The sequence below is a fragment of the Eretmochelys imbricata genome, chromosome 24, assembly GCF_965152235.1.
Source record: "Eretmochelys imbricata isolate rEreImb1 chromosome 24, rEreImb1.hap1, whole genome shotgun sequence".
Lineage (NCBI taxonomy): Eukaryota > Metazoa > Chordata > Testudines > Cheloniidae > Eretmochelys > Eretmochelys imbricata.
Genome location: NC_135595.1, coordinates 10,075,345 through 10,092,659, shown reverse-complemented (window position 1 = coordinate 10,092,659; position 17,315 = coordinate 10,075,345). Strand labels below are relative to the sequence as shown.

General features: G+C 49.1%; 1 protein-coding gene across 2 annotated transcripts; it reads right to left on the bottom strand.

Annotated features, from left to right (window-relative positions):
* Positions 1 to 5,336: 5,336 nt before the first annotated feature.
* On the bottom strand, positions 5,337 to 16,701 carry TSTD1 (thiosulfate sulfurtransferase like domain containing 1). 2 transcript variants are annotated; one of them, XM_077841034.1, is made up of 4 exons: positions 16,589 to 16,701; positions 9,346 to 9,468; positions 7,314 to 7,476; positions 5,337 to 6,669 (listed from the first exon to the last, which is right to left on the bottom strand). In XM_077841034.1, the coding sequence occupies exons 1-4, from the start codon at positions 16,698 to 16,700 to the stop codon at positions 6,615 to 6,617; spliced, it is 453 nt and encodes a 150-aa protein (XP_077697160.1). In that variant the 5' UTR covers position 16,701; the 3' UTR covers positions 5,337 to 6,614. The 2 variants fall into 2 exon arrangements, with proteins under 2 accessions (XP_077697160.1, XP_077697161.1); XM_077841035.1 differs by lacking the exon at positions 16,589 to 16,701 and adding an exon at positions 10,028 to 10,044.
* Between the last annotated feature and the right edge of the window lie 614 nt (positions 16,702 to 17,315).

The following is a 17,315-nucleotide window of genomic DNA, read 5'->3' as shown; positions in this document are numbered from 1 at the left end:
ACACCACTATTTACCTCTCTCCACTCTGAAAACTGACCATTCATACCTACCCTTTGTTTCCTATCTTTTAACCAGTTACCCATCCATGAGAGCACATTCCCTCTTATCCCGTGGCAGCTTACTTTGCATAAGAGCCTTTGGTAAGGGACCTTGTCAAAGGCTTTCTGAAAATCTAAGTACACTATATCCACTGGATCCGCTTGGTCCACATGCTTGTTTACCCCCCTCAAAGAATTGTAGTAAATTGGTGGGGCATGATTTCCTTTTACTAAAACCATGTTGACTCTTCCTCAACAAATAATGTTCATCTATGTTCTTTATTATACTTTCAACCAGTTTGCCCAGTACTGAAGTCAGGCTTACAGGCCTGTAATCGCTGGGATCACCTCTGGAGCCCTTTTCAAAAATTGACATCACATTAGCTATCCTCCAGTCATCTGGTACAGAAGCTGATTTAAATGATAGGTTACAGACTACAGTTAGTAGTTCTGCAATTTCATGTTTGAGTTCCTTCAGAACTCTTGGGTGAATACCATCCAGTCCTGGTGACTTATTGCTGTTTAATTTATCAGTTTGTTCCTAAACCTCCTCTAATGATACCTTAATCTGGGACAATTCCTCAGATCTGTCACCTAAAAAGAATGGCTCAGGTTTGGGAATCTCCCTCACATCCTCAGCTGTGAAAACTGATGCAAAGAATTCATTCAGTTTCTCCGCAATGGCCTTATTGTCCTCGAGTACTCCTTTAGCACCTCGATCGTCCAGTGGCACCACTGGTTGTTTAGCAGGCTTCCTGCTTCTGATGTACTTAAAAAATTTTTTGCTATTACTTTTTCAGTCTTTGGCTAACTGTTCTACAAATTTTTTTTTGGCCTTCCTAATTGTATTTTTACACTTCATTTGCCAGTGTTTATGCTCCTTTCTATTTTCCTCACTAGGATTTAATTTCTACTTTTTAAAGGATGCCTTTTTGCCTCTCACTGCTTCTTTTACTTTGTTGTTTAGCCACGGTTGATCTTTTTTGGTTCTCTTACTATGTTTTTTAATTTGGGGTATACATTTAAGTTGAGCCTCTATTATGGTGACTTTAAAAAGTTTCCATGCAGCTTGCAGGGATTTCACTTTTGGCACTGTACCTTTAATTTCTGTTTAACTAATCTCCTCATTTTTGTGTAGTTCCCCTTTCTGAAATTAAATGCTACGGTGTTGGGCTGCTAGGGTGTTTTTCCTTGCCACAGGGATATTAAATTTAATTATATTATGGTCACTATTACCAAGCGATCCAGCTATATTCACCTCTTGGACCAGATCCTGTGCTCCATTTAGGATTAAATCAAGGCATCTGCCTCTCCTGCTGGGATTCATGCCTCTTTCTCCATTTTCTCCTGTCCTTTCTATCCTGCTCCCACCAGGCCCTTTGTTCATGGTCGGATGCAGCACGAGCTGGTGGGATCCCGCTCAGCATGTTCTCCCTAGTCCTCTTTTTTTCTCCTCCGCATCAGGCTCCGGCATGCTGCAGGTGTGGAGGTGACACCCCTCAAGGCTGCAACAGCAGCAGCTACAGATAAAACAGACCCAGGTACCGTTGTAGTTATTGTCGGCTGTTGGCTACACGTGTGTCCTCTCTGTGCTGTCGCGGCTCTGGCCAGGTAGCTGACCTAGTCGAACTCAGTCGAACTGCCCAGAAAGACCAAAGATTCAGTTTAGTAGCGAAGGCACTCGGCGAGCTTCTACAGGGACACTAATACACGTATGCCCATGACAAAGGACCGGATTAGTCAGTGGCAGGACTTTCCACTGCCCCCTAGTCCAGATAAACGGTTAAGGCGAGGCATCTCAACATTTATAGACTGAGACCAGCAATCTGGGATAAACAATTTACATACCACCTTACGTGTTTCATGACGCATTTGTAACCTCCCTTTTTACCTTTCTCCGGTTTCAGACAAAACGTCCCTACTCACCCCCTGTCTTTGTACTTTACTCCTGAGGTTTCAGACAAAATATCCCTCTTCATCCCTTCTGTTAAACCAGCTTATCATGTGCCAGGCGGGGGTGTTCTCGTGCTGGCCTGCTGGAAGCTGGTTACCTACTCGGTGTGGTTTGGCAATGCTAGAAATACCAGTGCCGACTTCATGAACTGGACACTGATTTGCAGGCAAGCGCCTGCTTTTGTCAGGGCCTGATTTTTGCTGATTTTGGTTCAGGCCTCAGGTCTTGTACCAGGCCCATGCTTCAGGCTCTCTTTCTACTACGTTAAGTTACAATCACAGCAGAAAGTGCAAGTTTCAAAACTCCCCTCCCTTATTCCCATAAAATGTTGTACTCAGACAAGATGCTGATTGTGATGATCAGCTTTGGAGCGCCTCTCTCCAGTCCCTGCCATGGCGAGTACAGCCTTCCAGGGGCCAGGCTGCAGGGAAAAGGAAGAGGGCAGTATGATTTTTGGTTGTATGAAACAATAACATTTTGGTCCCTATTTCTGCACTGAAACTTGGCATGGTTTTCCACAGGCAGTGGTGATTTCAGCTGATAGCTCGCTCCTGAGGTAACAAAGGCGCAGCACACAGCTGCTGCTGGTGTCCCCAAACTGCCTGGGTTTGTGTGTCACTAACCTGTTCACTGCAATGGTGCCAGCTGAATTCATGGCCAAGTGGCATGGGAAAGTGTCCTACTGCAGAGGAAGAAATAAGGCCGCTACCCTAGAAACCTGTGGGAGAGGATCACAGATTACTTCAGTGAAAGTTTCATCAAGATCTGTCAGGAGGCTGCATGGGACATCCCTGTGTACATAAACAACCCCTCCCCTGCCTCTCCTAACCCAGCAGAAGGAAAAGCTGATGCCAACTCTCTTTTGTTGTACCTCTTCCTCTTCTCATACAAGTAAAATGATGAAAAGTTGATACCTGTATCTTGGTGACTTGGAGCTGGGCTGGGCACCATCTTTACATTGAAACATTGCTAGGGAAAATGCATGCACACACTTACACAAGGTTTCTTCCCCTTCAGCAAGCTCATTCATGCTTGCCTGATGGGACTGACTAGACCAGTGGTTCTCAAACTTTTGTACTGGTGACTCCTTTCACATAGCAAGCCTCTGAGCGTGACCCTCCCACCTTATAAATTAAAAACACTTTTAAATATATTTAACACCGTTATAAATGCTGGAAGCAAACCAGGATCTGGTCTGGAGGCTGACAGCTAACGACCCCCCATGTAATAACCTCGTGACCCCCTGAGGGGTCCCGACCCCCAGTTTGAGAACCCCTGCGCTAGACTGTGGCAGCGTCTCACAGTGGTGCTGGCTCACAGCAAAGCTGCCTTCCCACTGGGTCTCCCCCTCTTCCTCCCACAGCAGGTGTCTCTGTCTCAGGCTCCTCCAAGGTATTTATGTGGCCTGCGGGTTGCAAATAGAGCACGCAGCTCATTGTAAAAGCTGCAGGTCTGCGGCTCACCACCAGGTCGATTGTTGGCCTCCCTGGCCACGGGGTCTGCCCTCTGCAGTTCCTTCGCTTTCATCCAGCACTGCTACAGGTCCCTGTTGTACTCCGTCTGCATCCCCCATGCAATCTGCTCATAGATATCTACAGTTCCATAGCTCTGCTTGCACCCCACAGGCCCAGGAGATCCAATAGCTCCAGTCTGCTCTAGACCAGAGTGTGTTTGGAGAACGTAGCCAGCATGCTCAGATGGGCAATTGCACACAACAAGGGTGAGCTGCTAGATATGCTCGCCCAGCTGGGCAATCAGGAAAAGGCATTTCAAAAATATGTGGGGTGTTTTAAAGGGATGGGGCACAGGGGGAGTTGCTTCCAGTTTCTGTGGGCTGGGCCATGGAATTCACAACTGTGACCAGAGCAGCCACTGTTGGACATTGTGAGACAGCTGCTGGAGGACTGTGCCTTTTTGCACTTAACTTAAACCTGACTTAAGCTAAATCAAAATAAGTTGCTCTTAAACTGAAATAAAAGCATCCACAGAGAGGTCTGCAGCGATTTAACTCAATCAGTTTCAGACAAAGCCTTTAGTTAAACCACTGCAGTTTTCTTGTGTAGACAAGACCTTAAACTGTAGCTTAAAAAGAACCAACTTCTCTGTGCTCTGGAGTTGACTGTTCCCCACGGCCCTCTGGAGCAGAGCCTCCGAGTTGCTGTGATCAGCTGCCAGGTGCCACACGTTGGTTGCATTCCACTTCCCATGATTGCCAGGATGTGACAACACACGTGGATTATTCAGAACAACTCCAGGGGATGCTTGTCATGCTCTAGACGAGGGTTTTTCAATGGATGGGTCACGACTGTCCTGGGAGGTCAGGAAAGGCCAGCAGTGGGGTCATGAGGCATTGAAAATGTTACTACAGTCTAAACCAAAGAAAAGTCTTGCTCCCCTGATCCTCACACATCCTGGCCCTTCAAGATCAAGTATTCTCCACCCTCCCACACATCAGTTCTATATGCTAAGGGTAGGTCTATGCTTAAAACCCTACAGCAGTATCACTTCAGTGTAAATACTCACGACAGCACTGGAAGGGGTTCTCTCCACGCTGGATAATCCACCTCCCCGAGAGGTGGTAGCTTGGTCAACAGAAGAATTCTTCCATCCATCTAGCTCTGTCTGCACTGGGGGTTAGGCTGGCATAGCTACATCTCTCAGGGGTATGGATTATCTCTAGTGTGGAGAGAAACCCTCCCACCCTGCCAAAGAAACCTAGTTTTGCCAATGCATGTTCTGCATGCAGGCCAGCCCTAAGCATGGTCAGAAATGAGACATTTTTTATTGTTATTGGGAGGTTGTGCGATTTTTTTAATGTGAAGAGGCTGAGAAACACAGCTCTGTACAAAGACTTTAAATATGTTTAATATAATGTCAGACCTGGCTAACCCTGAACAATTTCCTTTGTTGTCTTGCTGCCATCACATATGTCCCAACCCCTTATCAGAGCCAGGTACTACAGCGGAGGAAAAGCCAGGGAGCTCTCTTTTCCAGGTGTGGCTGCAGAGAAAATCCCCCGTGCAGAGGTGGCTGAGGGGCACCCAGCATGCTATAGAAATAGCAGGCTACAGATGGAAGCGGCAGATGCAGGTGGAGAATGAAGTGGGGTAGCAAAATGACCATCACATCCTTGAGAGCTGAGGACTTACCCCATAGGAAGCATATTGATGGGGTCCCAGATTCCCAGGAGAGGTGGGGAAGATGGAGTGAATAAGGGGGTTCAGATATCTCCCCACCCCCAATAAAGTGCCTGAACCCCCCAGCTGCTATCAAGGGCAGGGGAGTGACTACGTTTGGAGCAGGTGAGACACTGTTATACCAATAAAATAAAAACAAGCAGGATCTTATTAAAGGGAATAAGGCAAAATGCCACATTTATTGTGAATACAGAAAGAATCACAGTAAGCAGTTAGTTATAGCTATAACATTCCATTCAATTTCGTGTTTATTCACACATTCATTCACACACACACACACAGACAGAGGTTCTGCAAGGTTCTTATCATAGTTACCAGCCTTAGAGTTGCTCATGCCAAGCCACTGGCCAGGTGGTCTGGACACAAGGGGAGAGCAGGGCTTTGTCAGATGCTCATCTGATGCTCCTGGAAGTTGGTTTGCAGAATCAGATCCCAAAATTCTCAGTTTCTAGAGTCCATTTTTATAGGAATTTATTTATTCCTATTCATTCCTATGGGAATTGCTTCATCATAGAATCATAGAATATCAGGGTTGGAAGGGACCTCAGGAGGTCATCTAGTCCAACTCCCTGCTCAAAGCAGGACCGATCCCCAATTAAATCATCCCAGCCAGGGCTTTGTCAAGCCTTTGTCAATCAGCAGATGGCACATTCCTGACAGCTCCGTGCTGCCAGATGTTATCTTGTTCTTGAGTTCTCCCATCCTTGAGGCTGTTGGGTGGATTCCAGTCTGCCCTCCGGGGGTCCTCTGGTTATTTCCACTTGACACCTTCTTCGGCCCATCGAAACTGGATTCTTAGGCTGACACCTCCCTGATCATTCATTTATTATCCACACCAAGCATCCATCCACATACATCCTCTATCTCTATTTTAATCACAATTGTTAAAAAAGCGAAATGAAAACAACAAAAGGGCGGGGAGTCTCTGTGTGCTGTTTCTGTTGTTAGTTGTTACAAATTATCGCTTTGAGTCTCTCTGTGTGAGTAGTTGTTGTTACAAAGTATTGCTTTGAGAACAGACTCTGTCTTAGGATGTACTAACACAATTAGCAGCTTGCAAGTTTCACACAGAGAGGGAGAGAAACAGTAAAAATAAAAGACCAAAACCCAAGAGACCTCTTAATTAGTAATACCCTGGAATTTAAACTATGGGGAATCAAACTCATTTGTGATTTTAATATAGAACTTTAATATGCTCCAACATAACAAGTGGTCTGGAAAGTGAGAGAGAAAGCAGAGTGGCAGCTTCTCAGACAGGTGCCTTAGCCAAGAGCCCACCAGGACCCAGAGTGTTCCCATCCCACCATCAGGTGTCAGCAGCAATGGGACGACGTTGCAGCAAGGAAGTGAAGGAAGAGTCCTCAGGGCAAAGCAGCTGCTAGGCGTGGAGGGACAGACACCAGCCCTCGGGGAGTCGTTCCCACTTCACTTCCCTTCCTTCTCAGACCATTCCTTGTAGCCACCTGCATAGTTACGGGCCCTGCAGAGACAGGAGGTGACATGTGGCTTCAGAATAGGAGATGGGAGGGACTATCCACAGCTAGACGGACCCACTGCCTCTGGAGTGGAAGAGTCAGACCCAGCCCAGCTGTGACTGCCCAGGGGCCAGAAACCCAAGTGGGACCAGAACATCAGAGTGGGAGCTGTGCCCAGAACTTTGAGAAATAACCTGCCCCCAGCACAGGGTCATATGGATGAATTTGAAGGGTCCCTGAGGAACCAAGGTAGCTGTGGGAACATCCCCTATGGGGTTAGCTAGGAATTATTCTGTCCTCTCTCTCGGTAGCTAACCAAAACTTTGTCTCTCTGGCCCCGGTGAGAATCTGGAGTATCACCATCCCCTCCAGGGGGTTTACTCTGGAATACACCCGTATAAGCAAGATCGGTGCCGAGGGATATCTGAACCTTCTCCTTCTCCACCAGACCCAACGATTTCTCCATTAATAATGCTATACGTGAGAGTTTAGGGGGTCACTCAGAAGGGCTGGAGTCGATAGGACCCAGGGCATTTTAAGCACCCTACAGCCCTTGCCTCCAAACCCACAGAGTCCGTGGTACGCTCACAATGTCCCGGAGGGTCTGGTGACCCATGATAGAAGAGCCCGGGGGGAGGGGCAGGCTCACTTGGCGTAGCCGAGGGTCATGGCAATCTCTGTGGCCTGAGCCCCTCTCCTGCCCATCTGGCAGTGGAAGATCAAGTTCTCGTCATCCATCCGTGGCTTGTCCACACCATACTTCATCTTAAACGTCTCAGGGTCCATCTTCAGGGCTTCCTCGACTTCTGCCACTGGGTGGGGAAAAGAGAGAGAGATGATTGCGATCACCAGTGCTGGTGTATCACCCTGGGAAAGGGTGTGTCACATCCCCACTAGATGGGGATGTGACACTAGCTAGTCCGCTAGAGGATAAAAGCTTACTGCTGCTACTAGCTGATGGAGTTACTCCTTTAGCTCAAGTGGTAGAGGTCTGTATCTTGATGCTGAAGTTGCGGAGTTAACCCCTGCTGATGATGATTGTGGATGATTGCTACACTGCTCCATAAATACAGGCGATGATGCTCTTATGCAAGTCCCACATGCTTTACAAAGGGATACAAGCTATCACTTTTCGCACTTCTGAAATGCAGCACCCTCTGTGGTGGAACACAGCAACTGACCAAGACATGGAAACACTGCACGTCCATTTAGGACAGGAAGTGAAGTAGAAGCCTGCATCCGTTTAAAACCATCAAGGTAGTTTAAGGAAGGCGAGAACTCCCCGATGTGGAATTTGGCACAGGTTACATCCTGTTAGGAGTGCTAGTAATAATGTAGAATTCAGGCCTGTATTTCTACCTGAGATAGAATTTTAGGTCGTTTGCCCACTTAATTTTTGATACGTTTATATTCTTATTAATACGTGTAAACAAAGGACAAAGACACTATGCATGTTGCTTCTGCCTAGCTAGTTAGGTTTGTTAGTATAATGGGAACAGATAAGAACAGTTAAAGTGTTACTGGGTATAATGAAAGTATAATATAGGACCACACACATAAGACTGTCTCAACTTCTATCTTAAGCCAAGGTCAAACAACCAGTCGGGAGGGGCAAGAGGGAATTGGGTGAAAAAGGTATAAAACACTAAAAGACCAAAAAAATAAAATGCCTGTCCCTGACCGTAGCACAACCTCACTCCTTATCCCTCCCACTGAATACAAAAGAGGTGGGACAAAAACCCCAGACTCATGGCCCCCAGAACAGAACATGACCACAAACTGTAAGGGATGGGACCCAAAGCGTGCAGTTCAGGTATAATTCTGTCTGCTAAAGTGGAGAGAGAACGGGACACTGGGAAACAAGGCTCTGTAGTGTCAAAGTTATTGACATGCTGCCTTAAAACTAACCCCAATAAACATTGCATTGCCTGCACTTCTGGTCTGCTGCTTTCTGTCTGCGTGACAAGAACCCGGGGAAGGGGTGAAGGGAAAACCCTCTAACACACCCATCTCTTTGTGCACACATAGGAACTTTAATAATCCAGCTTTGGCCTCATGTCACTTCCCCAGCACAGCACCCCAGCACGCTGGAGAGCAGGGAGGAAAGAGCGCCCCCTGCTGAGTTACTAATTCCACTTTCTCCAGCGCTCTAGTGCTACGGATCAGGAACAATGGGCTTGAGTCCTTGCAGCTGACCTGGGGCTGGCTGGCTCAGCCCTCAGGCAGGCTAAGGAGCCCAGCTGAGCTGTGGCAGAATCACCTGATTGGCTGGCTCTTCCATTGGCTGCAAGGAGACTACGGATCATAGAATCATAGAATCATAGAATATCAGGGTTGGAAGGGACCCCTGAAGGTCATCTAGTCCAACCCCCTGCTCGAAGCAGGACCAATTCCCAGTTAAATCATCTGCATTTAAACTCAGCGGCAGGTCACTGACTCCTCCATGCTTCTGCCCACAGCTGCGATCACTTCTGTGCCCACCTTGTTTCCAGTCCTGCTCGGTTCCTGACTCCAGCTTTGACCCTGGGCTCTGACTGCTGGTTCCTGACTCTGGCTCTGACCGCTAGGCCTGACCGCTCACGCTCCGGTCTGTGAAACTACGTTTTGCCCTCTGCAGTGGGGGGCAGTCCCTCTACATGCAATGGAAGCCCTGGCTGCTGGCACCCACAGCAACCCCTCACCTGGAATATTGACTGAGTTGGCGATATGGCCGTTCGCCACCTCCCCCGGCAACCGCACGTCGATAATCCGAGCCTTCCCGCCGGTGACCAGTGCTTTCATGTCCTTGTGGGAAATGACGTTTCCTTTGTGGAAAGCAGAAACCAGCAGTCACTTCCTCTGCTCCCTCGCAAGGCTCCTCCCCCAGCAACCAGGGCAAACCCCTCTGCTCCCCCCATCACAGGGAAGAAGAGTCAGCGGGTCATCCACAGGCTGCAGCAGACCAGCCCCTCACATGATCTAGTCTTCTCCCCGTGTGAGATGATTCCTAGCTACACCAAGGCCCTGTACAATGCTCTCTGTGAGAAACTGCCCTTTATACTCCTTTACACCACCAGGGCCACTGCTGTATAAAAGGGCCTTTGTGTAAATCAGAATTGTGACAGATATGACAATCTCTTCGGCAAAGCTGGAATTACGTTAAACCCGACTGATTTAAGCTTAAGTATTTGGGGAGTCCAGGGTATTGACAATGCCATTGTTTGTGTACTATTGTGGGATTGTACGGCACTTCTCTGGGAGGATAGCCTTGACTAATGCAATTTCTGGAAGATATTAGAAACTTAGGGGACCTTTTGGGACAATACATGGGAAGTGGATTTCGCAGGAAATACTTGGAGGCTTAGGGAAATGTAAATGACCCACCTCCATCTGTCCTTTAGAAGCTGGACTTTGAGCAGAGATCTGTTGTCTGGTGCATTACCTCTTCCAGGTCATTTCAAATAACTCAGCTGGATAAAGGAGTGACTCTCAGTGTTCTCTTCTGAACAAAGAGCGTGATGAGCTTGACACAGTAGAGAAACCCCTGGGTGGGGCTAGGAAGGGCTGCTCCTATCAGAGCCTACGTTGGAGGGGGTAATCTCTGATAAGTTTATTAGCAGGTCTGTAGGTTTTTTTAGTTGTTTTTTCATATGTTTTCTCTGCAATGCTTTTACCTTAATTAATAGGCTCGTGTAGGAAGAACTGTAGTGCCTAATTCATGGCAGTTCAGGGCCCTGGCACCTCCGGGCTTGGCAGTTCAGGGCCCCGGCACCTCCGGGCTTGCTGCATTAGTTACTAAAGTAAAAAAAAATTGCTCGAGCTCCAGCATCTAATTGCTTCAGCCCCGGCATCTCTTTCATTACAAATTAAGCACTAAAGAACCAGGCGGTAACTTACACTTGAAGCAAATACATTGTTATTAGTCTCTGAGGGAAAAGCCAGCAGGCCTGCTTGGACAGACTAACACAACACAGGGAAGGCAGGGAGCTACAGCAGCCTGGAGAGACCCCAGCCAGCAAGGAGGGAGACCTGTGTCTCCACCGAAGAGAGATAACAAGATAACAACCGGGGGAGCTGGAAGTCAGATCAGGTGCCCTTGCTGAGCCAGTGAGGTGCAGGTGCCCTGAACCGTGACAAGATTCAGGCCCCTTGTCTTTAGTAGGAGTCACTCGTGGGCAAAGTCTGGCCTCTGCAAGGCAATGGCAGAGTCGGTTTGTTCCTTTAACCATTGATTTTCGAGACACAGGATTCATTTGCTCCTGACATGATGGAGCAGGGTTCAGGCTGTGCAAGACACCGGGGGGATGAGGGGGGACGTGCCAAATTCTGCTCTTGTTCACACACTGTAAAGCTGGGTGCAACCCCTCTGACTGCTGCGGGCTATGTCCAAGGGCAGAGAGAGAGAGGTGCTAGAGATGGGCCTGGATACAGAGCATGGAGGTGAATTTTCCCCACAGCTGACCCTGGGCCTGTAGACGCGGCCTCGTCCAGCACTGAGGGTTATTACGGGGGGATCTCCCAGCATTGCTCCAGCACCTGCAGCTTTGTCTCAACAAGGGGGAAAGGTTTAAAAAAAGCAAGGTGGCAGCTCAGCCCATTTGAAACCCCACCCAGTGTGGATGCAGCTTACCACCTCCACAGTCACATCAGCAGGTCGTGCTGTAGTGTAGACCTTATCTAGCCAAGGGGCTCTGTCTACACACACGAGTTGTCCCAGTTTAACGATGTCAGTCCAGGCAAGGGAATAAGTCACCCCAGTATGAGGCACCCTCACACCAGTATAACTGCACCCGCAACTGGGATTGTGCCAATATGACTTTATGTAAAAATAAAATCACACCCCCACTCTCGCACCACCTCACAGCAGTTATACCAGGACGTACACTGCACAGATAGGAAAAACACACTGTTTTCCCTACTGAGTTTAGCTCAACAGAAAACCCCATTTAGCACCAACGTAGACACAGTCTAAAGCCTTCAGCTCAGTTTGAATAGGTCAAGTTACAGCCTCAGCGTAACGCTCTGTATCTCAGGGGACGCCCTATACCCCCATGTTCATCTTTATAAAATGATTGTGTGGTATCCAATGCAAAGTTTGTTTGCGGAAGGCTTATGATGCACTGAGCATGGTTGTTACAGTGATGTTATAGTCATTGTTACAGTAATGTTATAGTGAGGTTATAATTTCATGTATATAGTTATGAGGCTGAAAATTTATCCTCATGGCTTAAAGCAAGCCCAGGCAAAAAGTCTCCAAGAACAGAAAGGCAGTTCACACCTCATCAGGGCATGTATGGGACAAACCCAGCCCAGCCTCACAGGAACAAAGGATGTTGGCCTAAGCAACAACAAAAGGATCTATTAGACTCTCCAGTGAGTCACCCCTCCTTCCTTTGGTCAGTTTGGGACTGCAATGAGGTAATGCTCACCTGACTCTGGCGCTGGGGGAAGCAAAGCCAAGAGGGAAGAAAGAACGTGATAAAAGGGACACACATTTGCCATGCTCTCTCTCTTCCACCTACAGACATCACACCAAGCAACTGAAGCACTGATCAAAGGGGAGAGCCTGGCTGAAGAGCAACCAGCCAGCCTATGGTGAGAAACATCTAAGTTTGTAAGGGCCCTGAAAGTGTTAAGATCATCTTAGAATGCGTTTTGCTTTTATTTAATCTGACCAAATCTGAGTTGTTATTCTTTGATTTATAATCACTTAAAATTTATCTTTGTAGTTAATAAATCTGTTTGTTTATTTTATCTGAAGCAGTGCATTTGGTTTACAGCATGTCAGAGACTCCCCTTGGGATAACAAGCCTAGTACATATCAATTTCTTTATTAAATTGACAAACTCATATAAGCTTGCAGCATCAGTAGGCATAACTGGACTCTGCAAAACGGAGGTTTCTGGGGTTGTGTCTGGGACCACAGATATTGACTATTGTCATTCAGCTGCACAATCCAAGGAGCAGCTTGCATGCCAGAGGCTGTGCGTGAACAGCCCAGGAGTAGGGGTTCTCACAGCAGAGCAGGGTAAGGCTGGCTCCCAGAGTCAAGGATTGGAGTGACCTAGCAGATCACCAATCCAGATAACACCAGAGGGGATCGTCACACTCAGCTTTAACCCAACCAGTTCAGCATGTGCTACAGGTCAATTGCTTTGGCCTGATTAGACTGTTAGACGAGTTAGTTCGACTCAGCCAGGTAACTCGATCCAACATCCCACCTTTAAATCCTGATCTGGACACGGCCATAGGAGGATATGCCACCGAAAGCAGCCCTGCAGTCACACCCTACGCACAGTTGTGATAAGCTTTGTACAAAATGCCGTGCAAGGTCTCATTTGAAAACTGATAACTTGCTGGTTAATGACATGGTGAAATGTGTGTGGCAACACTGTCATCAAATCCCTGCAAGGAGATTATTAGCACACCTTCAAAACTATCCAGCCCTGCCTAGGCAACAGTTGCTGAACAGATCTGTCCTCAGAGGAATGAGTGTTTACACAGAAGTAATAAACAGGGTCCTTGAGACAGCCATGGGGGAACAGGCAGGAGACAAAGCAAATTTAAACCTCAGCAAACGAGTAGAAAGGGCACAGAGTCTCCTTCGCCCCCAAACTCCCGGTCGATCGCCACCTTTACTGTTTGAATAAACTTTGCTTGGAGGAGTAATCATCAGAAGATTGATGGGACTATAAAAGAAAGGGACAGAGAACCCCGAGTTCTCTCTCTCTCTTTCCCCCAGGCCAGAAGGTGCTGGTGCCTTTGTCTTAGTGGAGAGATCCTGACCAAGGAAAGGATCGGTCACCATCTGGCTGGAAGACTGGGGGTGAGAAAGACCATCTTAACAAAGCTTTGAACCAAAACTTAATCTAGTAAGCTTTAGAGGGACAAGGTGGGTGTGGTATTGGACCAGCAAGACCTGAAGAAGAGCCCTGCGTAAGCTTGGAAGCTTGTCTCTCTCACCAACAGAAGTTGGTCCAATGAAAGCTGTTACCTCCCGCACCTTGTCTTTCTACTATCCAGGGACCGACCCAGGTCCAACACCGCTGCATACACCAATGGAAGATGAAGTTTTCACTTTTATTTGCTTGTAGCCACCTCCAGCTTTATCGCTTGTCCTTGAATTCACTTAAAATCCCATCTTCTTTTGTGACCAAACTGGTTTTATTTTTTAATTTCAACCAACCCAGTTGGTTTAGTTTAAACTGAACTGTTCGACAAGTCCAGTGAAAGTAGCAAACTGTTGAATATTGACTGTACAGGAACAACGCAGCATTAATATCTGAGCTGTCCAGGAGAGGTCTTTGCAGTGCTGAAGACAGGCTTTTGGGGAAAATTCAGGACTAGGAGTCTGCTGACGTACTAAACCAAGGCTGATGGAAGCCAGAGTGTGACGGGTGCATTGCTGGCAGGCTGTTGGATCAGGGCTGCAACTATAAACACACTCAAGGTGTGACTTGTAGGCTGGTTGGGAGCAGCCCAGGCTGGGAGCTACAACAGCAAAGCATTGTGAGGCAACCCCAGGTTGCACAGTAGGTGGGTGACACAACCCCTGGCTGGGCTGGATTGCATCCTGGGATCATAGGGACATTAGGGGCAAAACTGCATCTACACTGGTGTTAGACGGTGTTTCAAATTGAGCTTGTTACCCAAGGCAGCCAGCCCCATTTATAAAAGTGCCTTTTCCCCTTGTCTGGACAGGTGTACCCTCACAGGTATTTTACAACTGGGTTATGAAGCCTGGCTTTGCACAGGATTAGATGAGGTGACCGTCTACACTCGTGCCACCCCTCCCACCCCCCAATGGCCATGGCAACGCACTTCTCCTTATCCCTGGAAAGCACCCAAGGAATGTTATTGTTTCATTTAAAAAGCCAAATAACTCAGAGCTAATTACTAGTTACAGCAGAAAACAGCAATTCCTAGCCATGGGTGATACAGGCGACTGCTCAGTGCCTCTGATTCTCCACGGTCATTACTTACTGGCGGGATCTCCCAGCTGGAACATACAGCACACGTGTGTGTGTGTGTGTTTGGGTCCCAAGTTAACGAGCCCGCTCCAGCCATGTGCCTGCCATGAGTGCACTCACCAGCAGAGCCTTGCAACTGGACCCAAACCTGATGGAACCTGACTACCAGCGTCAGGGTTGGGTCTGAAAACAATCTGACCCCCTGGGGCTCAGGTCAGGCAGTCTCTGATCATCTCCTCCCACCTGTGGGGTGGGCACGGTGGTGCCTGCCAGCCCCACTCCTGCCAGCCTCTGCCACTTGGCTGTGCTGCGTGTGTGCCGACAAGTCACAGCGTCTCACTCCGCCACACCCACAGCGCAGCAAGGCCCTGGTGGCCGGCGGCAGCAGGGGACACAGCCACATCTGTGCTAAAGCCACAGGCAGGAGACCGGAGACAGATCACAGGCATGGGAAGCAGGAAGTCCGCACCAGACCAACCTGCAAGGACGAGGTGGTCATGGTGCTGGCAGAGGTTTGGGGAGAAGCATCAGGTTCAGGTTAGGTGGAGTCTGAAAATGACTCAGGATAGGTTCAGGTCAGCTGAGCTTTGAAGCTATGCCCTTACCGGGGCTAGGATCTGAAGGGGTGATGTTAGCACATTAACTATCAAGTTCTAGAAGTCTGGAAGGCAGTGTGCTGACTTTAACATGTGTTAGGCTGATTGCATTAAAGTTTAGGAGGGAGGCTAGGGTTAACCTCAACCAGCTAACACGTGTTGAAACTACAGCTTGCATTGTCTACACTAACATGCGTTAGCTGGCCAATATATCCTAACTAACACTTTCTTTCCTAGCAAAGACAAGGCCTAACTTGGCTAGTTTCACACACACACTGCTCTGTCTAGAAAAGACATTTTAAATGTGTTAGTGAATGCCATGTCTGTCGACTCTAGTCTAGACAACACCAGTGTTGCATTAAAAAAAGAGCAGGAAATTTACACTCAAAATGTAATTAAATGGTGTACAAAGCTTCATTTTTACAGAAGAGTTTAAAAAGTTTGTCTATGAAAGTGGGGAGGAAAGAGTGTGTTTGGGGAGAGCAGAGAATACGAACAAAGGGCTAGTTTCTGAGAGAGCCCCACATCAGAGAGCCCCAGGGTTCAGACACCCACCTGAGAAGTTTAAATCCCTTCTCCCCCTCAGGTGGAGGGGGGACTTGAACCGCGGGTCTCCCACATCCCAGGTGGGTACTCTAACTGCCAGGTCAAAAGTCATGAGGGAGGTCATTCTCCTCCTTCTCCAGGAGCTCACCTAGAGGGGCCCGATCCGGCACACATGATCTCAGCACACTTATGGGATTGGGCCCTGCAGGTGAGTTAGGTGGAAGAACCCCCTTGTGCATCACTGGGGGGCGGAGGCGTCCGGACACCTAGCGTGGGGCTGCAGCGCACGTGCCTAAAGGCAGAAATTTAGGCACCTAGGGAACATTTACTGCACAAATTTCTGTGCTAAGGAAGTCTAGGCAGAGACCTCTGAGTGGGGGCTTTGTGACCCAGCCTGGCCTGACTGAGATTTAGGCTCCTGAAATGGCAGTTTGGTGCCTAAGTACGTCGGTGAATCTAGCCCCACAGCCGTAGGGAATGAAAAAGGCCCTGAGCTCAGGGGGATGCAACGGATGGAAATTTACAGATTCTCCTCACCCACAAAGCCTCGTGCTGGCCCCCTGCAAATAACACAACCGACCCCGGGTGAGCGGCTGAGCAGGAGTCTGCAAGGTCGTTACAGACGGTCCTGTCCAGCCCAGCCCATCCGGGGGGTGGAGGGGTGAACCAAGGGGGGGGTCCCAGCCCCCCACCCAGCCCCCCACCCAGCCAGGATCGTGCACACGCGATTCCCTGCCCACGCTGCTATGGGGCAGCTGCCTCCAGGGCTCTGCCCCCCTCCAGGCCCAGCTCCGGGAGGCCCCCTCTGGCGGCCAATGGGGGGGCTCCGTTACCTCTGTCCATGCCGCCCGGCGCCGGGGTGCTGCTGACTCGTGCCAGCCGCAGGGACCTGCCCGCCCGTCCTAGGAGCGTCTGCAGCCGACACACGGACCGGCTCAGCGGCATTGCTCCATTCACCGGGCGGGGCGGGGCGGCAGGCACCGTCCACAAACTCCTCTGCCACCCCGGCAGCGTTGGTGGCTGGCCAGGTTCGGTGCCCCGCCAGGGACAAACCACCCCCCAGAGGGGACCCGATCCTGCTCCCCCTACGGGACGGGAGACCGTGGTCATTTTCCTGTTGGTTTGGCTGGCAGCCGGGCTGGGCCCCTCTGGGAGGCTCTCGTGTGCTGTGGGCCAGGAAGAGACCAGAGCGCCCTGGGGCAGAGCCTAATAATGAGAAAACAGGGACTGATCCCCTCCCCGCCACACACACACACGCTGCCCCCCCCCCCCGGGTTCTCCCCCAGCCGTGCAAGGCGGAATGATGGGCACCATCATTTACACAAGCATAAACCCAGTGTAACCTGCTGCAGTCCTGCTTCCAATGTGCTGAGCCAGGGAATGGGGACTCTGGCCCTGAGTCAAGGTGGACATCCTGATTGGGATTTTCAGCTGAACCAAAGGGAGTTAGGCACTTAAGCCCCTTTGAATCGGGGCTGTTTACTGCCCAGGGGATGATTTGTTATTTAGATTGTAAATTTTTTGGTGCAGGGATTGTCTGCTGCCCTCTGGTAAGATGGT